The 25,913-nt window shown below is 42.7% G+C and overlaps 1 protein-coding gene across 1 annotated transcript in view; it reads left to right on the top strand.

Moving 5' to 3' along the window:
* The window catches only part of LOC116971567 (sushi, von Willebrand factor type A, EGF and pentraxin domain-containing protein 1-like), a 127,625-nt gene that overhangs the window by 83,834 nt on the left and 17,878 nt on the right, over positions 1-25,913 (top strand). Inside the window, exons 27-32 of the mRNA XM_033018802.1 lie at positions 6,653-6,832; positions 14,632-14,811; positions 16,747-16,829; positions 17,844-18,030; positions 22,638-22,731; positions 25,656-25,911. Coding sequence (XP_032874693.1) covers positions 6,653-6,832; positions 14,632-14,811; positions 16,747-16,829; positions 17,844-18,030; positions 22,638-22,731; positions 25,656-25,911 — 980 coding nt within the window. The remainder of the gene's footprint in view (positions 1-6,652; positions 6,833-14,631; positions 14,812-16,746; positions 16,830-17,843; positions 18,031-22,637; positions 22,732-25,655; positions 25,912-25,913) is intronic.

The following is a 25,913-nucleotide window of genomic DNA, read 5'->3' as shown; positions in this document are numbered from 1 at the left end:
GCAATTATTAATCCCTGCTTCAACTTGAGGGCCATATTTACTTGCCCCAATGCAGAAGAGGAAAGACCATTTGGCCCATCACATCTGTGCCAACTCACAGCAGAGCAATCTCATCAGTGGCATTGCTCCACTCCTTATTTTCCTGGAATGCTGCAACTTATTCTCTCTTGCGTGCCCTTCAACCATCCTTTACCACTCATCTAAGGTGGAGGTAACTTGCAGTGGCCAATTAACTTACCAGCACATCTTTGGGATGTAAGAGGAGGATGCAGATCTGCCTGTGTGTTAAATTGGAGTAAGTTATCCATTTTTTATGTGGCGTCTGGATTTCGCAGGGTTCAGCAGCGACCACACCGACACTCGCAGTAAGGTGAACTCACATGATGTAGTTTATTTACAGTGGTAAGTCTAGGACCTCATGGCAATCTCAGGCTTGCCCCAGCAGCTCAGTCCTGGTCTTCAAAGGAGGAGGCGTGGTGATCTTGTGCTCCTTTCTGCAGTTCACCCTTGCCTCAAGAGGAGACATTGGCGGTCACAGGTTTATCCTGGTGGCTCAGCTTTGGGCTTGAAGAGGTGGCACTGCTCAATAGTCAATAGTCAATCTTATTCGTCACAAACACCCGAAGGTGCAGTGAAATGAATTTGCCAGCAGTGGTACAATTAAAAAGAGCATACAATACACAATAAGATTTAACACAAACATCCACCACAGCATTCTTCACTGTGATGGAAGGCACAAAGTTAAGTCAGTCCTCCTCCTTGTCGGGCCATAACCCTCCGCAGTTGCTGCTACGGATGGCCCGATGTACAAATCTAGCTAGGTTTAGAATCAAAATGAGCCAAAACTCTCCCTGGTGACTAATTTGATAAGGAGGCATTTTCTTGAAGGAATCCACTTCCAGCACTCTGATAATTAAACAAGTGCAAAGGACAGCAGAAACTTGATTTGTTTTCTATGCCATTTGCATTTAAAATTCTGCAAACATTTGTGAAGGTCCTTCCAATTTCAGAAGGGAAAGTTAGCCCACCTAAACAGAAATCTTCCATTACTTAAGTCTCACAAATTAAAAAACGGGAATCCATCTGTATTAACTAACTAGTTACTAATAAATCTAAAGGAAAATTCAGGAGAACCATCTTAAGCCTAAGAGTGAAGAGAATGTAGAACTCTTTCCCAAGTGGAAATGGTGACATGGGAATAACATGGGAAACATTTAAGGAGAAGCTAGATAAAAAAAAAATTTTTAAAGACAAAAGAGGGGAAGGATAAAATGTTAAGCACATTATCGAGGAGGTGTTTGTCATGCTTTGAAACTAATAAGGTGCACTTGGGCCGAATGTTCCCGGGCCTCATAGCATTGAGTTTAATATTTCTGGAATGGAGTTTAAAATGTCCATGTTTTATTTAAGCAGTACCTCTCTTGCATTTATCCAGCTTCTCCTTAAATGTGGACATTGACTACATTCAGTTTCTGACAATCCCAGAGGCCAAATAAGAAAATATTGGACAGGATCTGTTATAATTGCTTGGAAGGGCTTTACATTATTGAAGGAAGGAATGTATCTGTGTACAGCAAAAAGTAAGAAGGCACATTAATAAATAATGTTCGCCTGCTCTGCAAAGTTTGATATAATGAGAGTGTTTGAACTTTCTTATGATTTGATTTGTCATATGCTTATTGACCACCTATATGCTTATCAGGCTATATTCATAGCTCACCAGAATAAATTAGGAATAACTGAAAGCTTTGTATATTCTCCTTCCCTATTAAAAGCCTTTACAGTGCTGATTTAGTACAAGATTACAGATGATGATGTATGATCACACTATGCTAACAAAGCAGTTCTTTGTGTAGCAAGCTGCTGCTATTGGTTGGTCTAGTATATAAATATGGTTTAGACCTTTGAATGGATTTCTATTCTCTAACTTGGTCTCTATTTGCATTTTCATGAACTATAATTTAATGTCATATTGAGTAAACCATGTCCCAGGACCTTGGTAGTGTAGAGGGTTTATATCTAAATTTATAAATCATAGGCCTGGACTAATGATCTAGAATGGAAGTTCAAACCCACCATAGCAGCTGAAGAATTTAAATTCAGTGAATAAATTTAATAATGATGAATTCTCTAAAATAAGCTTGCGTAATGCACTTGCACTCGCACACTGTGAAATAACTGGATTGTTGTCAAGCCTTTCTATTTACATAATCTATCATCTTTACCCTGTCTGGCCGGCGTGCAACAATATGTCTCATAACTCACCAGGAGATTTTTAGCTGCCCACTGAAATAGCTAAGAAAATCACTCAGTTGTTCCAAACAAAGATGAGCAGCTTAGAAAGGTGATTTTCCACAGCCTTGTTGCTCCAGTGTAGAATGGGGAATAAATGCTTGTGTCAATTGTTAAACCAGGTCCCATGAATGAGTTGAAAAAGGTTACCTACCCTCTAAGCGATATAGAGTTTAATGGTGCTGCCCATCATTTATACAGAAGAGGTATTTCAGGCAAAGTTAATGTTCAACATTTGTAGCTTCTACAGGAACACATTAAACAAAAGATTAGGTGAAGTTAATGTGGGTTCCTTACAGGCTTAATCAGGAGAAATTATATTAGGAAATAATGAAGAAGCAGAAAAAACAAATATTTTGCTTCAGTTTTCATGGAAGAAAATATCGAAAACCTACTGGAAATAATGAAGGATTTGTGTCAGAATGAGGAGTTTGAAACATCAGTATTAATCCTAAACTTATAATGGGGTAATTATTGAGACATAAAGATGATAAGACCACAGGAACAGATGCGCAGCATTCTAGCGTTTAATTGAGGCAGTGATGAAAATAGTGGATAGTTGTTGTCATCTTCCAAAGATGCAAAGGCTTGAGAAGAATTTCCATTGAGTGGAAAGTAGCAAATGCAGTCCCACAATTCAAAAAAAGGAGAGAGAATAAGAGAAAATTCAGGGAACAGTAGACCAGTTATTCTGGCATCAATGGTAGAGGAAATGCTAAAATCTATGATTAAGTAAATGAAAACGGGGCACTTTAGAAAATATTTTAGAAAATAATAGACTTAGGCAGAGGCAATGTTGATTTGTACAAGGTTAATATTATTTAATAAATCTGTTGGTATGCTTATATGTAAATATGACACCTGACAGCAACTGTTGTCACAATAGAAAAATTCCACCCCACTGCAATTGCGGGATCTGTATGTGATGCTTTTTCCAAAACCATCAGTAAACATTATCACTGTCTCAGATTTACAAAATTCTAGGCCAACCTCATTAACATGGAACACAAAACATTACAGCACAGGGACAGACCCTTCGGCCCTACAATGTCTGTGCTGTTGAACTAATTTCCTCTGGCCGCACTTGATACATTTTCCTCCATTCCCCGCATACCCATGTACCTATCTAGAAGCCTCTTAAATGCCACTGTCTTACCTTCTTCCACCATCACCCCTGGCAATGTGTTCCAGGCACCAAAAATTCTGTGTGTAAATAAAAAACTTGCCAGGCACATCTCCTTTCAACTTTCCCCCTCTGTCCTTAAAGCTATGTGCTAACTGTCTACCCCATCTATGCCTCTTGTAATTTTATATATTTCTATCAGGTCTCCTCTCAACTTTGGATACTCAGAGAAAATAATCTAAGGTTGTCCAACCTCCCCTTACAGCTAATGCCCTCTAATCTAGGCAACATTCTGGTACACCTTTTATGCACCTTCTCCACAGCCTCCACATCCTGTAATGGGGTGACCAGAATTGCACACAGTATTCCAATTGTGACCCGACAAAAGTGTTATAAAGATGCAACAGGAGTGGAAAAGCATTTTACGCGCCCCATTAAACTCTTCCAAAATTTTAAGCACTTCATTATTTCTTCTTGTAAAAATCTATTACATTTTCAATCTAACATAGTAGGTGTCATTTCTCAGTTCTGATGCTTGTATCATGTTGTTTTAACAAGGATTCCAGGATCAGGGAGCATTAAATATATCAGTGTTGTGTTTGAAGAGGGCTTGTGACTAAAGGAGATTACTGATGGAATTTGAGAGGCCAAAGAACTGGATCCCATTGCTTTTCATGCCCAGCAGGGGTCGTACAAGCGCCAACATCAGGACTCTCCACGTGCAGAATGTCTGCTAACATCTGCAGTGAAGGATGAGCAGCTGCTAATGTGTTTACACAAGGGGAAATTAAAACAAGCAGGAAAACTCCATTGGGAGCGGAGATGCACACAATTCTCCTCCACCAGCTTCTGGAGAAAGCCTGACAGCAAGAATGAAAGACTTTTGTTTATAGTGGGCTTTCCATTCTCTTTCAGTACATCTCCAAGTGGTCTACTCTGCATTTTGTGAAATGTAATCTCTGTTGGGATAGTGGAATCATGGCCGCCATTTTTGCACAGCCCACCTCCAGAAACAGCAATGTGTTAAAAACACAAAATCCATTTACGTGACGTTGATTGTGGGATAAATGTTAGTAAGGACATCTCTGGTCTCCTTCAGAAGAACACCATGGAATGTTTTGTATCTGAGAGAGCTGACATAGCCTTGGTTTAAAGTGAAACGGAATCGTATTAGATCATATCATAGAAATCTACGGCATAGAAAGAGGCCATTTGGCCCATTGTGCCCATGGCTGTCAAAAAGGAGAAATGGTTACTCTAATTTTTTTATGGGTTGTAGCGCTTCAAGTTGCATCTCTTTTGATTTCTACATAGAAAGTAAAAGAGGGTGAGGGAAAGAGAATAGGTTCAGGGAGGAGGAGAAACGACCGAGGGAGGGAATTGTATAAATTGAACATTTAAAATCTAACAATGAAGTAACATTTGACCAATTACCATGGGCAAGAGAGCTTGATTGGAACTACCATTTTATATTGTTGGAAAGATATTAATGTGTTTAATGCCAGATTTAACATTGCCTGTGCTGTTTAAGCTGTAAAATGGATACATCCACAATGTCACTGTATTACTGTGGTGAGGGGAGGCTAAAGTTGGCTGGTGTTTGTGTGAAGAATGATGTTGATTACCTTGCAAGTTCTGACGATTTTGCAAGTCTTGATCTTGCTGCCAAATACCATTGCTGCAGCTGCTTCTAGTTTAATATCTGGTTCAATGTTGTAGAATCAGAGTTGTATGGCATAAAAACAGGCCTTTCGGCGCACTATTTCTGTGCTAATCACCATGACTATCTTTACTGATCTCACTTGCCCATGTTAGTTCCATATCCCTCTATGCCCTGCTCATGCATGTAGCAGGTTGGGTGCCTCTTAAATGTTGTTCCTGTTCCTGCCTCCACCACCTCCTCTGGCAGTTCATTCCGGATATTGACAACTCTTTGGAAAATCTTACCCCTCACATCCCTTCTAAGCCTCCTCTTACTCACCTTAAACCTACGCCTTCTAGCTTTAGACGCTCCTACCATGGGAAACAGATACTGGCCATCTACCCTATCCATGCCTTTGGTAAGTGTACTGTACGTACCTATATCACATCACCTCTCACCTTCCTTTGCTCCAGGAAAACAGACCTAGCCTATCTATGTTTTCCACACCCTCCAATCCAGGCCATATGAATCTTTTCTTCACCTTCTCTAACCTAATGAAGTCCTTCCAGTAGTGTGGTAACTAGAACCACACACAATACTCCGTGCGACCTAACCAACGTTTTGTGCAACTGTACCATGACATTCTACCTCCTATGCTCAATGCCTTGATGAAGGCAGACATGTCATATGCCATTCTCATCACCCTATTTGCCTATAGTTCCACTTGCAGGGAACTTGTATTTTACCGTATGTTCTCGCTGCTCAAAAAAAACAACTCTCCAAGGCCCTACCATTCACTGTGTATGTCCTGCCCAGTTTAACTTTGCACTTGTCTGAGTTAATAAACAATAGACAATTGGTGCAGGAGTAGGCCATTCGGCCTTTCGAGCCAGCACCGCCATTCAATGTGATCATGGCTGTTCATCCCCAATCAGTACCCTGTTCCTGCCTTCTCCCCATATCCCCTGACTCCGCTATCTTTAAGACCCCTATCTAGCTCTCTCTTGAAAGTATCCAGAGAACCGGCATCCACCGCCCGAAAATTCCACAGACTCACAACTCTCTGTGTGAAAAAGTGTTTCCTCATCTCCGTTCTAAATGGCTTACCCCTTATTCTTAAACTGTGGTCCTGGGCATTCCATCTGCCATCTCCTTGCCCACTTTCCCAATTGATCTATATAATATATACATTTTTTTTTAACTTTGTTCAGTAAATGAGAGTTAATGAAGCGACAGCATTACCTATTTACATTTAACAGAGGGAAATGTTGCTCCATGCTTCGCAGTAGGTTATTAAACTAACTTTAACACTGAGCACCATTAGGTCACCTTGTCTAATTTTTAAGTAAGGGTTGAAGGATGAATTCCAGAGTTTGTGGGCCTGACTAACATGGCATTGATATAATGAAAGCAATGGGGGATGTAGTGTTTTGGTGTTCAGAATTGGTGTTTAGAAGGATGCAAACGTGGAGATTATGGTTGAGGGGAGATCTGAAAAAAGAACAGGTTTGAAAACAAGAATGAAATGTTAATATTAATATAATCAATGCAAACCATAAAAGTTAATGCTGCTTTTCCAATGTTCTTCTTCATAGCTGTTGATTGTGGGACACCAGCACCAGTACCAAATGCATGGTCATCACCTATCAGACAGACAACATACGGAGCTGAAATTCAATATCGTTGTAAGACTGGTTTTGTAAGTGAAGGAGGAAATGGCACAATGATCTGCTCGGAGAGGGGTCAGTGGGAAGGAGCGCATTTCAATTGTTCAGGTAATAAAAGGCATGCTAAACATGAACAGGTGTTGCCAGGAATATTGTATTAACAGTGTATCATATTTCTATAGTAATTAAATTCGGCAAACCTGATGTGTTTATCATCTGGCCTCTGAACCAGCAATGCTTCACAAAGGCATGTATACCTGCTGTATAGTATTTACTTAGGGCGTCCTGCAGGTAAACAAATATTTACCTGAGTGTGTTTGTGTTACAGACATCTCGTATTGACTAGATCTATGCACTCCACCAATTCTAGCCTCTTGTACATTCTCAGATTACAACGCTCAGTGTTGATGGCAGTACGCTCTGATATTTCCTTTCCTCTCTACTGCTGCAGGCGCTACTTAAAACCCAGCTCTTTGAATTAGTTGTGTAGGAAGGAACTGCAGATGCTGGTTTAAACCAAAGATTGTTACCAAACTCGCAGAACTGGGTCTCTGCGCATCCCTCTGCAATTGGATCCTCGACTTCTTCATTCACAGACCACAGTCTGTTCGTATTGGTGGAAATGTGTCAGCCTCGATAACAATCAGCACAGGAGCACCTCAAGGCTGCGTGCTCAGCCCCCTGCTGTACTAACTCTATACCCATGACTGCGTAGCGAACCACAGTGCGAACTCCATCATCAAGTTCGCTGACGACACCACTATTGTGGGGCGTATCACTGATGGGGATGAGTCAGAGTACAGAAGAGAGATCGAGCAACTGTCCATATGGTGCCAGCGCAATAACCTGGCCCTCAACACCAGCAAAACCAAGGAACTGATTGTGGACTTTGGAAGGAGTAGGAGGGGGACCCACAACCCCATTTATATCAACGGGTCGATGGTTGAAAGGGTCAAGAACTTCAAATTCCTGGGCGTGCACATCTCTGAAGATCTTTCCTGGTCCGAGAACACTAATGCAATTATCAAGAAAGCACATCAGCGCCTCTACTTCCTGAGAAGATTACGAAGAGTCGGTTTATCAAGGAGGACTCTCTCTAACTTCTACAGGTGCACAGTAGAGAGCATGCTGACCGGTTGCATCGTGGCTTGGTTCGGCAACTTGAGCGCCCTGGAGAAGAAAAGAATACAAAAAGTAGTAAACACTGCCCAGTCCATCATCAGCTCTGACCTTCCTTCCATCGAGGGGATTTATCGCAGTCGCTGCCTCAAAAAGGCTGGCAGTATCATCAAAGACCCACTCCATCTTGGCCACAAAGACTGCAACGACCAGGTTCAGGAATAGCTACTTCCCCACAGCCATCAGGCTATTAAACCTGGCTCGGACAAAACTCTGATCATTAATAACCCATTATCTGTTATTTGCACTTTATCAATTTATTCATGTGTGTATATATTTCTATATTGGTATATGGACACACTGATCTGTTTTGTAGTAAATGCCTACTATGTTCTGTGTGCTGAAGCAAAGCAAGAATTTCATTGTCCTATCAGGGACACATGACAATAAACTCACTTGAACTTGAGATAGACACAAAATGCTGGAGTAACTCAGCGGGACAGGCAGCATCTCTGGAGAGAAGGAATGAGTGATGGTTTGGGTGAGACCCTTCTTCAGACTGCTGACTTCAGACTTCTTCACTCTGAAGAAGGGTCTCGATCCGAAGCTTCACCCATTTCTTCTCTCCAGAGATGCTGCCTGTCCCGCTGAGTTACTCCAGCATTTTGTGTCTATCTTTGAGCTAGTTGCTTGGTTACTTGTTCCGATATATGCGGTAACTAATAAACAAATGAAGAGAAAAAGAGAGTTAACTTTTCAAGTAAACAATCTTTTGTCTAATTAAATATAATAAAAAGGAATTGTAGTTGCTGACTTATACCAAAGATAGACACAAAATGTTTAACTCAGTGGGTCAGGCAGCATCTCTGGAGAACATGGATAGGTGACGTTTCGGGTTTGGACCCTTCTTCAGGCTGATTCTCCCGATCCAAAACGTCAGCTATCCATTTTCTCCAGATATGCTGCCTGACACGCTTTTTCACGGGGCGAGTTGATGCAAGATGTCACCAGAGTGAAGTGGTCGTGGTCCAGCACGAGTCTCGCACGATATAACGGGAGGTAGATAAAGAGTTCCCACGGTACTCGGCATTTCTGTTATTTGTGCGAGTGACTTGTCCGTCTCCCGAGCTTTCGCGTTAAATCTTGAATGAACATCGTGAACTACACGTGACACAAATGATGTAACTTTTTTTTTCACACACTATAAATATCCTCCCTTGGTTGAATTGGCTCATTTGGAGACATGTTTTACTGTGTATGTGGGAGACACAGATGGACTGAGCACAGTACCTCGGTCTTACTGTGTGTGGGAGAGGGGGAGAAAGAGACGTACACTCACAGAGGCAGAGTCTCTCAGCCTGTGTAAGAGGGAGGGAGAGAGAGAGAGAGGCACACACAAGGTGGATGTGAAATCTCACCTGCCTGTTTCAGTGACAGACACCCGCCGCCAGTAAATGAAGACACCCCCATCTGTCTCCCCCTCCTCTCCCTCGACTCCCCCACCTTTCCCTCCCAACTCCAGTCCCGTCCCGACCGCCTGGGAAACTGAATAGAGCAACAATATAGATATAGAAAGTGAAACAATATAGAAACTGAATAGAGCAACATGGCAAAAACATCTCTGACACGCTTTACCCCCTTTCTTTGAGATTTTCTGGGAGCCATCTCTGCAAGTGTTCCTGTTAAAAAGATTATCCAACAATGACAATTAGGTGGGACGTCCTCGAAGGACACATGTTCCCTTGTCGATATTGAGACCACCTTTTTTACTCACCTTCTGTCCCCTCTGTCCAGCTTCCGGGTTTACCGTTCGCAGGGGTTCCCACGCGCTATATCTCTAAAATCTGAAGTTAGGTAATGTCTAAAGGAACTGCAGACGCTGGTTAATGCTGGTTAATACGCACAGAAGGACACAAAATGTTGGTGTAACTCAGCAGGTAAGTCAGATCTGGGAAGAAAAACGTAAAAAGCTGGAGTAAGTCAGCGGGTCAGGCAGCATCTCTGGAGAAAAAGAATAGGTGGCGATTCGAATTGGAACCCTTCTTCAGACAGCCTAATCGGAATTGAGTCTGAAGATGTGTCTCGTCCCAAAACATCAGCTATTTTTCTCCAGAGATGCTGCTTGACTCGCTGAGTTACTCCAGCTTTTTGTGTCTGTCTTCGGTTTAAACCAGCATGTGCAGTTCACTCCTTAAGCGGCCTTTTCACGGGGCGACTTGACGCAAGAGTTAACCGGAGTTTAACATCGTGGGAACCTCGTGCGATAACAGTACGGCATTCGTGGACCACCGTAGCGCTAACGGCAGGTCATCGTGTAACTTGGTCACTCGGGAGAAAATTCAAGAAAGTTTGAATTTCTCCAAGAGTGACTTGTACACTTGTGGTTGAGTATTGCAACATTATATGAACGTAGTGGCCAGTGCGATATCCGTAATAACTCTTGCGGGTACCGTGGGAACTCCTGCGAACGGTGAACCCGGAAGCTGGACAGAGGGAACGGTGAGTAAAAATTATCTTATTTGGGATTGAATTTAAAAAATAAATAAAAATAAAGATTTGCATCCGCATATGGACATCAACTTATTCATGAGTTATGTTAATGAGATTCAAGAAAATAACTATAATCTTTAAAAGGGACTTTAAAAGGGACTTTACTGAAAGGTTACGCATTTTTATGGTCCGTGAGAAATTTTTCACATGTACTTCTTTGAGAGATACAGGTCGGAGTCCTCGGGTCCAGGGGTCCGGAACGCTACCAATCAATGTTGTACAGAGACCCGTGTAAGGAGTGAACTGCACATGCTGGTTTAAACCGAAGACAGACACAAAAAGCTGGAGTAACTCAGCGAGTCAAGCAGCATCTCTGGAGAAAAAAAGCTGATGTTTCGGGACGAGACACATCTTCAGACTCAATTCCGATTAGGCTGTCTGAAGAAGGGTTCCGGTGTTGGGGGAGTCCAGAACCAGGGTCCCAGTTTTACAGTCTACCGTGGGAACTCTTTAACTCAGTAAAGTAAAGTAGCCTTTATTGTCATATCAGCGCACAGGCAGCAGTTGACTGTTGCTCTATTCAGTTTCCCAGGGGGTCGGGACGGGACTGGAGTTGGGAGAGAAAGGTGGGGGAGTCGAGGGAGAGGAGGGGGAGACAGATGGGGGTGTCTTCATTTACTGACGGCGGGTGTCTGTCACTGAAACAGGCAGGTGAGATTTCACATCCACCTTGTGTGTGCCTCTCTCTCTCTCTCTCCCTCCCTCTTACACAGGCTGAGAGACTCTGCCTCTGTGAGTGTACGTCTCTTTCTCCCCCTCTCCCACACACAGTAAGACCGAGGTACTGTGCTCAGTCCATCTGTGTCTCCCACATACACAGTAAAATATGTCTCCAAATGAGCCAATTCAACCAAGGGAGGATATATATAGTGTGTGAAAAAAAATGTTACATCATTTGTGTCACGTGTAGTTCACGATGTTCATTCAAGATTTAACGGGAAAGCTCGGGAAACGGACAAGTTCACTCGCACAAATAGCAGAAATGCCGAGTACCGTGGGAACTCTTTATCTACTGCCGTTATATCGTGCGAGACTCGTGCTGGACCACGACCTCTTCACTCTGGTGACATCTTGCGTCAACTCGCCCCGTGAAAAGGCCGCTTTACACGGGTCTCTGTACAACATTGATTGGTAGCGTTCCGGACCCTGCTTCGGAAAGGCATCGATCGCTAGTCGGCGAGGACTCCGAGCTGTATCTCTCAAAGAAGTACATGTGAAAAATTTCTCACGGACCATAAAAATGCGTAACCTTTCAGTAAAGTCCCTTTTAAAGTCCCTTTTAAAGATTATAGTTATTTTCTTGAATCTCATTAACATAACTCATGAATAAGTTGATGTCCATATGCGGATGCAAATCTTTATTTTTATTTATTTTTTAAATTCAATCCCACAGAAGACAATTTTTACTCACCTTCTGTCCCCTCTGTCCAGCTTCTGGGTTCACCGTTCGCAGGAGTTCCCACGGTAACTGCAAGAGTTATTACGGATATCGCACTGGCCACTACGTCCATATAATGTTGCAATGCTCAACCACAAGTGTACAAGTCACTCTTGGAGAAATTCAAACTTTCTTGAATTTTCTCCCGAGTCACCAAGTTACACGATGACCTGCCGTTAGCGCTACGGTGGTCCACGGTGGTCCACGAATGCCGTACTGTTATCGCACGAGGTTCCCACGATGTTAAACTCTGGTTAACTCTTGCGTCAAGTCGCCCCGTGAAAAGGCCGCTTAAGTTATGCTAGCATTTTGTCTCAGTCTTTCATCTAAGCTGTTTTATGAAAGGACATCAACCTGACATTCTGATTCTGTCTCTGCTGATGCTTCCTGATACACTGAATGATTCTAGTTTAAAAAAAAATTATTTTAATATTTTCAACATCCATGGAATCAAATTTTCCAATATCTCCTCATGTCAACCCGTGTTTTTGATGCTCCCATGGGTAGGCTTGGGATGCTTTTGTTTTGAACTCATGATGGGGGTGTACAAAGGGGGAGGTGTATTCGCACAACCTTGAGTATAGAAATCTAAAAACTGCAGATGCTGGAAATCTGAAATAAAAGCAGGAAATGTTGGGAACACTCAGCAGGTCAGGCAGCATCTGAGGAAAGAATAACAGAAATTACTTTTCAGGTCAGAGAACTTTGTTAGTACAATATGGCACAATGCAAGTATAGCGGGGCCTTACATCGCCCGGTGCGGCTTTATCGGCTGCGGGACTTACTAGCGTCCGCCGGGGGCTTTGACATCGGGAGAAGAATGGAGAGCAGGGGAGAGACAAGACTTTGCCTTCCATCACAGTGAGGAGGAGATTCACTGTGATGGATGTTTGTGTAAATTGTGTTGGTGTGTGTCTTGGTTCTTTTCCTGTTGTATGACTGCAGAAACCAAATTTCGTTTGAACTTCATTTGAGGTTCAAATGACAATAAACGGTATTGTATTGTATATTGTATAGATAGACTGCAGTGAACCAGAATCGATTGACGTAGTTACTTGCTGACTGAACTCAGCAACAGCAGAATTTTGTTGTTGTGTGCAGTATAATTTGGTGAATGAAGTTGCAAGGCTCCTATAATAAAGCTTTTTAAATATCACTGTAGTGGATGGTTCTACCATTGTGTGCTTATGGTAAATGATGCGAGCAGCAGTTTGTATATTAATAATTCCATCTCTGGCAGCCATCCCTTCCCTGTCCTAGCACTGAAATACACACTCTGCATATCCGGTTCTCACACCTCTTTTAAACTGCTCCTAATCTTACTTAGACACTTTGTTCCTAATCCTTTGGTCACTGTCCTCATATTTCCACATCTTTCCTCATGTGGCTCCACATCAAATATAGTTTGGTAATTGAGAAGCACCTTTGGATGTTCTGCTATATTTCTGTGAGTTCTGTAAGAACAAATCAGTTGTATAATGCAGTTGTATGGCTTCCAGTGCAGTTAATCTGCAGTTTCTTTTATTTGGCGGATTTTGATGCATGTTTAATGAGTACATGCGTAATAACAATTTAGCAAGATCTGGTTACCTTTCCACACATTATCAGTTATTATCCAAATGTAATAAAGAAGAAACTAATGTATACTCTTTTCGAAATGTAGCTGTACATTTACCGTTCAATACGTGATGATGATCAGATAGTCTGTTCCGTTGCAGAACATAGTAATTACAATCTTCTAATGATCTTTCAAACAACATTTCTACAACCAGCAAAATAATTGGAACATTCAACAAGTAATTCTTGACCCCGAGGGCCTGCTTAAGAAGATTTAGTTTGCATGTCTCAATCATAAATCGAAAACCAGATGTGCTCCCAGCATCTTTGAGCCTGCCGCACTCAATGTTAGCCCCCATTGTACCACCAGGCATGAGACATGTTCGAGTAACATGGGAATGGCTGGACAAAGAATCAAGGAATGGAAAAAGCCAATCAGTCCCCCCCCCCCCTTGTGTTCTTACCTCTTAGTCCTGCATACTTTCTCCTTTCATATATTTATTCAATTTTGTTGGATCATTTAATAGGCTTTTGCATAGGAACGTGTTCATGCAGGGAATGGAGGGATATGGATCACATGCAGGAGGAGGAGATTCGATTAATTTGATCAGTTTGGGACCTCAGTTCTCCTTCACTAAAGTTGTGATGGATTATCATATATAATTACTCTTTTTTGCAATTTTTAGGCTTTTTTTATCTTTAAATTCCAGAATGCTTGATTTACTAAATTTAAGTGTCCTGAATTTGGAATTGGAGCTAGTATTTTAATAATTCCTCAATTGGTTTTGTATTGACAGCTCTGGTAAAACCCCTTAAAGCACAGATTGAGACCACTCTGTCCTTCCATGAGATACAATTGCATGACCTCTTGCTTCCAATAGCCCAGGCCAGTTAAAGAGCCTTCCCTGCATATAAATGTATTTTATAGATAATAATGTGTCGGCATATCGAAAATGGCAACAAGTAATGTTTCTTGTTAATTTCCCGTTATTCTCTTCTTGAGTTAGCATGCTGGTGGTATAATGAATGTTGCAATCAGGGGTTCACTAATGCTCCATTTGCAAAAAAACAAAACACTTTGGGATATCCTGTGGTCTTGGATTACACCATAGAAGTGAACATTTATCTTTTGGTTTTGGTTTACGAGATCTCAATTAATGACTGCTGTCATAAATAAAAGCATGCTGAGACATTAATGGAGCCCAGACTAAGAGGAGAATATTGTAACCTTTATCTTTTGCAGAGATTGACTGTGGGTCTCCTCCAGTCGTACCACATGCCAAACTAACCCAGTACCAGAGCACGAGACTGGGAAGTGTTGTTCACTATCAATGTATGGATGAATTTTATGCACTGTCTGGAACCAACGTGTCCAAGTGCAAACAAGAAGGTCAATGGGAAGAAGTCAAACTGGTGTGTAAAGGTAATGTTCTTTTTAACTAAGCCACATCGCTGAGAACTCAATTAAACAAAAGCAATCAAGGTCCAGTTAATGCATTCATCTTAACTTCCTGTGTTAGATATTTCAACAATGAAACAATGGTGCAGCAGGGCAGCACAGTGGCACGGCACCAGAATTGTTGCCTTACAGCGCCAGAGACCTGGGTTTAATCCTGACAATGGGTGCTGTCTGTATGGAGCATGCTCTCCATGTGACCATGTGGGTTTTCTCTGGTGTTTCCGATTTCTTCCCATATCCCAAAGAATATGGAGGTCTGTAGGTTAATTGGCTTCTGTAAATTGTCCCTAGAATGTAGGATAGAAATACAGACACGATGGGCCGAAGGGCCTATTTCCACGCTATATATCTAAAACTTAAAAACTGAAGCAAAGGATGTTAAATGCCATTAATCGCTTGGCAGCTTATCCAGTGCTTGAAGACCCTTTTAGTTTAGTTTATTATTATTGTCACGTGTACCGAGGTACAATAAAATATTTTTTTGTTGCGTGCTATCCAGTCAGCAAAAAGACTATGCATGATTACAATCAAGCCGTCCACATTGTACAGATACTACTCGTGGCAAGGTTTAAGATGCTGCTCCTTGGAGAGGTGGAAGATGCAATCTGCACTCTTGATTAAATTAGGTGACAGTAGTGTTGCACAAATAATACTAATATTGTACTGTGCAAAGTTGACATATGGAGAGCTTTGGAGTTCTAATAGATCAGAACATTTTCCAATCAAACATCCAGATCTGGGATTACTGCTTGTTGACTGAGGGCATTGTATTCTTAAAGGAGGAGTGTGTGGAATTTCTCTTCCTTTGAGCAGCAATCATGCCAGTTTCAGAGTGCAGGTGATTGACAATAGACAATAAGTGCAGAAGTAGGCCATTCGGCCCTTCGAGCTAGCACCGCCATTCAATGTGATCATGGCTGATCATCCACAATCAGTACCCCATTCCTGCTTTCTCCCCATATCCCTTAACTCTGCTATCCCCAAGAGCTCTATCTAACTCTCTCTTGAAAGGATCCAGAAGCCTCCACCGCCCTCTGAGGCAGAGAATTCCACACACTCACAACTCTCCAACATGTCCATGTAACACTTAAATCTCACCATTAAAAGGTTTTTCAAGCTTTGAAATAGCTGCCCTACCTTTAAATAGTGTTTGATTGACAAATAATACCGGTGTTTATGGTGTTTGCATTGCTAACTAATGAGCGCTAATGCTTTAACTTTATAGTTGTCACTCAGAGCATGGCTGTTTTGTTACCTGTTGCTCAGAAATTAGCTGTTAAAAATCCACAAAACAACATTTCCACATGGAAACATAGACATACAGACATTGAGTACTGTCTTGGATGTCAGAGGAAGTATTTTGAGTCAACTTAGATCAGGTTATCTGACTGGCTAAATTAGACTGGGAGTGGAAGATCCTCATGATTCTCCTGCCTCAATGGATACAACCACTGCGATTATCATCATTTTATGTTTTGCAATATATAAAGGGGGAGAATCTTGCCTGTGTTTTGCTGGTCAAAACCTTTGTGAAACTATTTGCTGCCAGTCGTACATATCTTCTGCATCCTTGGTGCCTCTCAGGTCCATTGAATGTATCATGATAAATTGAACATCAACTGATAACACCATGAATGGACAGGCAGGACTTGCGTTCTCCTCAAAGCCCTTGTTGCAATGTTGAGTGAATAATCCAAGGCTAATTACTTGAAGTGTTGTGTTATTGCTAGTGGTGATGTACTTAAATGGTTAGAACACCCCAAAAATCTGTATAACTCAGTGGATTATTCTGTAATTCAACTAAAGTAATGCCAGAAATGAAATCTTCCAGCCTTTGTGTATTTGCTTTTGTTCCTGTTGAAATTGGTTACACTGTTGGTCTCTTTTTGTCCTTCATAGTTAATGATTTTATTCTGTTTAATGAATCGTGCTTGACATGGAAAAGGGATGGAATTGGAGCAAGATCTGTGGACAAATATTTAGTAAGTGAAGAACAAAGTTTTCTGTTAAATGTTGGTAAAGGCTTCCCAGAATTTGTTGTTCCATGATATCTTGTGGCCAATGTTATGTTGGATTCTTCTCCACGTCCCACTCCCTCCCACTCCCTCCCGCTCCCCCCCTGAAATATTGAAGATGAAATGTTTAAAAAATCATCCGGTCTTTATCACATTGTTGATTGTGGAGGTTACGCTGTGCAAATTCATTTCCTTATGATAACTGCATTAAAACAAATCTTTAATTGGCTGTAAGGACTTTGAAAGATTCCATAAGGGTTCGGGAAGGCAATATATAAAATAATATACTCACTTTGGCAACAAACCTTTAATGCTTCTACCATCTATGCACCAGCAGTTTGCTGTGAGATATTTAGGGAAGGACTAAATAGTTGATGATGAGCATTAGTGGTAAAATTATTAGATTGACCAAAAAGAGGAGGTTTCTGAAAATTGAAGAAGAATGTTTAATTTTTCAGAGTGTAAGAGGGTGTCAGAAGTTATGAGGAGAGGACAGGAGAATGGGGTTAGGAGGGAGAGATAGATCAGCCATGATTGAATGGCGTAGACTTGATGGGCTGAATGGCCTAATTCTGCTCCAATCACTTACGATCTTATGAAGTCTGGGATTCATTTTAAATAGAGAATTAGAATTATGTAGTCTACCTCCATTTTTCCAATTAAACAATCATGCTGTTATTTGTGTGAGATTGCATAATTTCAGTCCTGGGTTCTGCTTGCTGAAGTTAATGGAAGCTCTTTATAGATCAAATCTGTTTAGTAAACTGTTCGCAAATGATTTCTGCTATAGTGGAGGGAGGCTATTTAAATAGATCCAGTTAGCAGGGTAAATTTGTTCTAAAATTCTATTTGTACATTTGAAAGTTCTAAGCCTTCCAACTCAGTTGCTCTTACAGCTGTATCATTCAGCATTGTACTTTTTTTAATGCAATGTCTTTTTACTTCATTACAGTTTCATTATAACTTTTTATTTCTTTCCAGTTTCAGATACAAGGGGAGAGAGTCTATCAAAGGGAATTCTTTCACAGTGGCTCATTTATTCATAGTACAGCAAATGACTCCCCTGTAGTGTGTTTGAACTTGAGACCAGGCACCAACTATACAGTGAATATCACAGCTCTTACATCGCAACGTTCCGCATCTATGCAGCTATCAACAGCAGTCATTGGTGAGAAACTGGCTTCAGTGATTGAGATTGTGCAGAGCTGTGCCCAAACAATTATTGAGTTGTATTGTCTGTGTCTTTGGCACTTACTCAGATTGCTGAGTTGTCCGTGCATAGACATACAATTTGAATTCAATTTCACCTCATATGGTTAAAATGTGTTTAGTTTTTTTTTAGAGAGGCCAGAGACATGTTCCTCGGGTTTGGGGCTTGACGTGTTTGGATACAATTTAGCTAATTCTGCATTTGCTCAAACCGCAGGGTCTATAAAATTTGTGACCCTTGATGTTTTTTAACGGCACCTTGGAAAATAATTTGCCAGGTAATTTTAGAGATAAAAGGCGGAAAAATAGAAGACAGACTGGAAAGCAGTTTACAAATGCTGTCGTTCAGTGGGTCTTGTTCACACTAACACGTGTCATGCCAAAGATATCCATGACAAGAGCTTATGAAAAACAAACTACAACATAGGTGAGTTTTTCTTCACAAGTTATGGACAGTCAATTCAAGAAAGAATAGAAGGCATTGTTATGCGGCTTTTTCACGGGGCGACTTGACGCAAGATGTAACCAGAGTGAAGTGGTCGTGGTCTAGCACGATATCACACGATATAACGGGGGGGTAGATAAAGAGTTCCCACGGTACTCGGCATTTCTGTTATTTGTGCGAGTGACTTGTCCGTCTCCCGAGCGTTCCCGTTAAATCTTGAATGAACATTGTGAAGTGTTGTTAAATCATCACGTGGCACAAATGATGTCACTTTTTTTTCACACACTATAAATATCCTCCCTTGGTTGAATTGGCTCATTTGGAGACATGTTTTACTGTGTATGTGGGAGACACAGATGGACTGAGCACAGTACCTCGGTCTTACTGTGTGTGGGAGAGGGGGAGAAAGAGACGTACACTCACAGAGGCAGAGTCTCTCAGCCTGTGTAAGATGGAGGGAGGGAGAGAGAGAGAGAGAGGCACACACAAGGTGGATGTGAAATCTCACCTGCCTGTTTCAGTGACAGACACCCGCCGCCAGTAAATGAAGACACCCCCATCTGTCTCCCCCTCCTCTCCCTCGACTCCCCCACCTTTCTCTCCCAACTCCAGTCCCGTCCCGACCCCCTGGGAAACTGAATAGAGCAACAATCAACTGCTGCCTGTGCGCTGATATGACAATAAAGGCTACTTTACTTTACTGAGTTAAAGAGTTCCCACGGTAGACTGTAAAACTGGGACCCTGGTTCTGGACTCCCCAACATCGGGAACATTCTTCCTGCATCTAGCCTGTCCAATCCCGTAGATACTGATTAGACCGGTATCTATTTATTTACTTTATTAATGATTTCAATTAAATATTGGGAACATCAGGCCGCAAACGTAATTTCTTGAGTGTTAGTGCTGGACTTTGACTCGACCTTCCTAGTTAGCCGGCGCCTGAGACTGAGCCAAGCAATGTCCAGACCTGACTTCAACACAAAGTGATGGAGGAACTCAAAGGGTCAGGCTCGTCCAACGCTCTGTGTTTTGCTCGTGATTCCTGCATCTGCAGTTCCTCGTGTCTACAGACCAGAGTTGCCACTTGACTCCGAGATGACCATCACAGAGCATACGGAAGATAGACATGAAATGCTGGAGTAACACAGCGGGACGGGCAGCATCTCTGGAGAGAAGGAATGTGTGACGTTTCGGTTCGAGACACTTCTTCAGAGTCTCGTCCCGAAACGTCACCCATTCCTTTTATCCAGATGCTGCCCGTCCAGTATTTTATGTCTGTCTCCAGTATTACTGTCTATCATCGGCGCAAACCAACATCTACAGTTCTTTCCGACACATTAGAGGATACCGTCTCGCCATCACTCGGATTACCCGCTTCATTTCCATAACGTTGCCACCTCTCTTTACTTTGCTTACTGAAGCCTGATCCTTGTCACACCCAGTGCTCTATCGCCCAGCCTCTCATCTTTCAATCAGGTTCGGCCAGGAAGGAACTGCAGATGCTGGATTAAAACGAAGATAGACACAACATGTAGCTCAGCGGGACAGGCAGCATATCAGAAGGGTCTCGACCCGAAATGTCACCCATTCCTTCTCCCCAGAGATGCTGCCTGTTGCGCTGAGTTCCTCCATTTTGTGTCTACCTTGGGTTTATCCAGGATCTCCCCGTTGATGTCCTAACTCGCTTTGGTTTGTTATTATTGTCTCCGATCGAGAACCAGCAGATACAGGTTTAGGTTCGGGGGGAATGATTTAATGAGAGCCTAAGGGGTAACTATTTTACGCAAAGGGTGGTGGGTGTATGGAATGAGCTATCCGTTAAGGTAGTTGAGGCAGGTACTGTCGCAATGTTTAAGACGCATTAGACTGAAGCATGGATAGGATAGGTTTAGATGGTTATGGGCCAAACGCGGGCAAGTGGGACTAGTGTAGATGGGACATATTGGTCAGTGTGGGCAAGTTGGGTCGAAGGGCCTGTTTCTACGCTGTATGATTCTGTGCAGGGAGTAAACTTTTGTTTGCGTGCTATACAATCATATCAGATAATGCTATACATGAATATAACCAAGCCACGTACAGTCTGAAGAAGGGCCTCGACCCGAAACGTCACCCGTTCCTTCTCTTTAGAGATGCTGCATGTCCCGTTGAGTTACTCCAGCATTTTGAACCGTCGAGTTATTCCAGCATTCTCTTTAAACCGGTAGGGCGAAGAGGAAAATACCAGAGTTCAGAATATATGTTTTCAGGACAGTTCCAGGGGAAAAAAGTCCAATGTCCGCATTGAGGTAGGTTGGTAGGTCGGGTCAGTGCCCAAACGAATGGAAGGAAGAACCGTTCTGAAGCCGGATAAGAATAGGTGGTCGGCGCGGACTCGGTGGGCCGAAGGGCCTGTTTCCGCACTATATCTCTAAAATCTGAAGTTAGGTAATGTCTAAAGGAACTGCAGATGCTGGTTAATACGCACAAAAGGACACAACATGTTGGTGTAACTCAGCAGGTAAGTCAGATCTGGGAAGAAAAACATAAAAAGCTGGAGTAAGTCAGCGGGTCAGGCATCATCTCTGGAGAAAAAGAATAGGTGGCGATTTGAATCGGAACCCTTCTTCAGACATCCTAATCGGAATTGAGTCTGAAGATGTGTCTCGTCCCGAAACATCAGCTATTTTTCTCCAGAGATGCTGCTTGACTCGCTGAGTTACTCCAGGTTTTTGTGTCTGTCTTCGGTTTAAACCAGCATGTGCAGTTCACTCCTTACACGGGTCTCTGGAGAACATTGATTGGTAGCGTTCTGCTTCGGAAAGGCATCGATCGCTAGTCGGCGAGGACTCCGAGCTGTATCTCTCAAAGAAGTACATGTGAAAATTTTCTCACGGACCATAAAAATGCGGGACCTTTCAGTAAAGTCCCTTTTAAAGATTATAGTTATTTTCTTGAATCTCATTAACATAACTCATGAATAAGTTGATGTCCATATACGGATGCAAATCTTTATTTTTTAAATTCAATCCCACAGAAGACAATTTTTACTCACCTTCTGTCCCCTCTGTCCAGCTTCTGGGTTCACCGTTCGCAGGAGTTCCCACGGTAACTGCAAGAGTTATTACGGATATCGCACGGATATCGCACTGGCCACTACGTTCATATAATGTTGCAATGCTCAACCACAAGTGTACAAGTCACTCTTGGAGAAATTCAAACTTGCTTGAATTTTCTCCCGAGTCACCAAGTTACACGATTACCTGCCGTTAGCGCCACGGTGGTCCACGGTGGTCCACGAATGCCGTACTGTTATCGCACGAGGTTCCCACGATGTTAAACTCTGGTTAACTCTTGCGTCAAGTCGCCCCGTGAAAAAGCCGCTTTACGGTTCTCCAGAAAGAAACTCTGGTGGTTTAGTTTATTTCTGTTGGTTACATAAGGGCAGCACGGTGGTACAGCAGTAGAGTTGCTGCCTTGCAGAGCCAGAAACCTTGTTTCGATCCAGACTACGGGTGTTGTCTGTACGGGGTTTTTACGTTTTCTCCCATGACCTGCATGGGTTTTCTCCAAGATCTTCGGATTCTTCCCACATTCCAAAGATATACAGGTTTGTAGGTTAATTGGTTTGGTATAAGTGTAAATTGTCCCTAGTGTGTGTTAATGTGCAGGGATTGGTGGTCGGTGCGGACTCGGTGTGTCGAAGGGCCTGTTTCCGCATTGTATCTCTAAACTAAACTAATTCCTAAAAATATCAGAATAGCAAGCCTTTCTCTGCAGCTTACACTAAATTGTTGATGTTTATGTCCTCAGCAGTCTTAGCAATCTATGAATATAGTTCAGTGCTTATTTAATATACAGGTAATTGTTTGGCTTTTGTTTGCTGTCAATCCTCTGCCAGCCAAAGTGAAAGTGATTAAGTTATTCCCCTATCAGTCAATATTATTGCCCATACAGCTGTAAGTGACATAATAATTTGCACAGGATTGTTATGTATTGATCCAGTGCATAATATTGATATGGGATCCTGACAGCCGAGTGCCCACCGAGCTTGCTCGACAAAGGAGATAACCTATCACCTCCACTTTGACAAGTTAAATTATTATCACCAAATGCAACCTGTAAAATATTCATCTTTGTTTCAGACCCTCCAGTTCCAAATGTACCAGTTGTGGTTGAGGAGCAGATATTGTCTCCACTTATCCTTCGAAGAGTCGAAAGTAAGAACGGACCAATTTGGTATGTGTCTCAGACTTAGAAAAATTGTTAAATCAATTGGTGCCCCAAAGGGTTTAGTTAATACCCTGGCTGTGACTCAGTTGATATTGCTGTAAGTCAAATGATTGTTGGATCATACCCCACTCCTTATAATATGCATAAAATCTAGGTCAATAAGGCACTGTTGGAGTGCTGTCTTTCAGAATGAAAATTAAAACAAATCCACTGACTATATCTCAGGTGAATGTGGATCCTCTTTCATAGAACAGCGGAATTCTTAGGGGCCTTAAATCTGGATGTTTTTCCAAGATCTTGCAATGTGAAAAATTTGCTGCAACCGTTCCCTACATTACAACAGTATTTCCTTGGCTATAAAGTGCCTAAGGATATTCAGCCGTTGTACAGCGTGCTATATATGCAAATCTATTTTATTGAACAATTGATTCTTTCAATGTGTCGCCTTAACATGGACTCCTTGTCCCCTTTTAACATGATTTTAAAATGATTCAAACTAATAATAGCTGTTGCAAGCAATTGATTATCATTCGCATCCATTAAATACCAAGAACATTTATTATCTTCCTTTACCTGCAAGGATGTTATAAGCAGAGCCTTTGAATATTTTTAAGGCAGAGCTGAATAGATACTTGATACAGTATGTAAGGGGTGAAAGGTTACGGCCGGGGGTTGGAGATGTGGAATTGAGGGTTGCAATCATATCAATATTATAAAATGGATAAGGGTCCGTGTGGCTGGCTGCTGTTGTTAATATATATATATATATTGGCCTTGATCATTTGATCAAGCAACCAGAGACTTTTGTTTCAACATTTTTTGCAAATCTCAATCTCAATCACTTTTCCTGACCGAGCTTTATATATATTTATAGGGTGCCTTTAGTGAAGTAAAACATACTAAGCCATTAACAAATACAAAATGCATTGTACACAAAATTATTAACACCACCAGAACAACTCAAGACACATTAGGAGATGGTTTAAAATTGGGTCTAAAGCTCGGTCAGGAAAAGTGATTGAGATTGCGATTTGCAGATTGCGAAAGCAAGGTTTGTGGAAGGACTGCTATAGTTTTGTGCTTGGACAACTGAGGGAACGGTTGTGGCGATGGAACGAAGGGTACCAGTGAGGCAAGAATTTGGAAAAGGCAAAATAATGAATTGTAAATATTAAAAGAGACTAGACCAAGTGGGACCCATCGGGTCCCGTCCCCATCACAGGGGAGGGCTGGTCCCCGAACGCAATATTCCACCACTCACCCATAGGTCCCAATACTCACCACTCCCTAGAGAGGAAGGGGGGTAGAGAGGGAGGGGGGTATAGAGGGAGAGAGAGGGGGGTAGAGAGGTAGAGGGAGGGGGTAGATTGGGAGGGGGAAGGGGTAGAGAGGGTGGGGGAGTAGAAGGGGGTAGAGAGAGTGAGAGGGAGGGGGAGGGGGTAGAGAGAATGAGAGGGGCAGAGAGAGAGGGGGGGTAGAGACTCTACCCCATCTCCCTCATTCCCCTCATCCTCCTCCCCTCACTGCCCCAAGTCGTAGAGCAGCGCCAGGGCCTGGATAGCTTGAGATCCCACTGTGAGAGGCAGCCAGCTTGAGAGACCATTGTTACCGTTGGCAACGTCCCATTGTGATGTCATTGTGGCAGTCAGCCTCTGCAGTGGCACGTCACAGCGGCCTCTGCAGTCCGTCTGTCTTTTTGTTATTTTTTGTCCAGTTTTAATGTAGTTTTTATTTTTTTTTGATGGGGTATGTGTGTGTGTGTGTGTGTGTGGGGGGCGGGGGATGGGGGGGAAACTTTTAAAATCTTTCCCCTGCACGGAGAGCCCGACCTTTTCCCTGTCGGGTCTCCGTTGTCGTTGGGGCAGCAACGTGGAGCGGCCTCCGGCAGGAGCGACCTGGGGCCCCAGTTGCGGAGCTGCGGAGCTGCGGAGCTGCTCACCATCACGGAGCTGGCCGAGTTCGGAGCGGGTGGAGCTGTGGTGGCGCGCTGCTGTGGCCCGACCTCCGGGAATTCGGAGGCTCCGGCCGCGGGTCCGGTGGACGGTGATATCGGGAGCCCGCGGGTCCCTGCTGGGAGACCGCTTTTCGGGGCTTCCGCAACGGCGACTTCTCCCGCCCGAGTCGCGGGGTCGAGGATGACCTGGAGCGGGGCCTTACATCGCCCGGCGCGGCTTCAACGGCTGCGGGACTTTGCTAGCGCCCGCCGGGGGCTCCAACAACAAGACCCGGAGCGTGGCCTTGCATCGCCCGGCGCGGCGTTAATGGCCGCGGGACAATTGCCATCGCCCGCCGGGGGCTTTGACTCTGACATCGGGAGGGGAATGGGGAGTGCAGGGGAGAGATAAGTTTTTTTGCCTTCCATCACAGCGAGGAGGAGATGCGCTGTGATGGATGTCTGTGTAAATTATGATGTGTCTTGGGTCTGTTTTTCTTGTGTGTATGACTGCAGAAACAACATTTCATTTGAGCCTCTATGAGGTTCAAGTGACAAATAAATTGTATTGTGTATTGTGGCAGGCAGCTTGGGAGCCCATTGTGATTGGTGCACTGTGAGAGGCATTGTGACATCATCACTGGACGCCCTGAGAAAGCGATTTTGGCTTTTTTTAAAAACTTTAAATCATGAATAACTTCGGAAATATAGGTCAGAATGCGGCAGGAAGATGTTTATCGCTTCGATGGGGGAAATGTGAGTAGAATATGTGAAAATGGGAAGGCTGTGGCGTAGCGTTTGGAAGAAGATAGGAAAGAGCAGAGTGGAATGTGTATTTCCGATGCCTTTAAAAAAAAAAAAAAAAAATAACTTGTTAATTTTCTGGAAGTATAACATTCTTTACAGGCAAAATTGTTGGTATTTAAAATTGTTAACAATGGATAACAATGATTTGATTAATGAACCATTTGTGATTAATTTCTTTGCCCCTCTTTAGCCTTTATCAGGTCATTGTTTTGCCATTGAGTTTGCAACACTCGTTCAATTGCAATTCACAGAACATAAGAGATTTCTTTGGCCACCAAAAAGACACGGAAGCATACATCACAGCAGAGTTCATCGCAATGGACGTTGAGGATGGGATGCAATTTTCAGTCGGAAACCGGCTATATTACAGAGACTTTTATAACGCTGCTTTAGAGACTGGCAAAAACTATTCATTTCAATTGAAAATTATCAGTGAATGGAATCATGT

This window comes from Amblyraja radiata, chromosome 3, assembly GCF_010909765.2.
Source record: "Amblyraja radiata isolate CabotCenter1 chromosome 3, sAmbRad1.1.pri, whole genome shotgun sequence".
In the NCBI taxonomy this organism is placed as follows: domain Eukaryota; kingdom Metazoa; phylum Chordata; class Chondrichthyes; order Rajiformes; family Rajidae; genus Amblyraja; species Amblyraja radiata.
The sequence above is the reverse complement of the archived record's forward strand: the minus strand, read 5'-3'. Positions and strand labels throughout refer to the sequence as shown.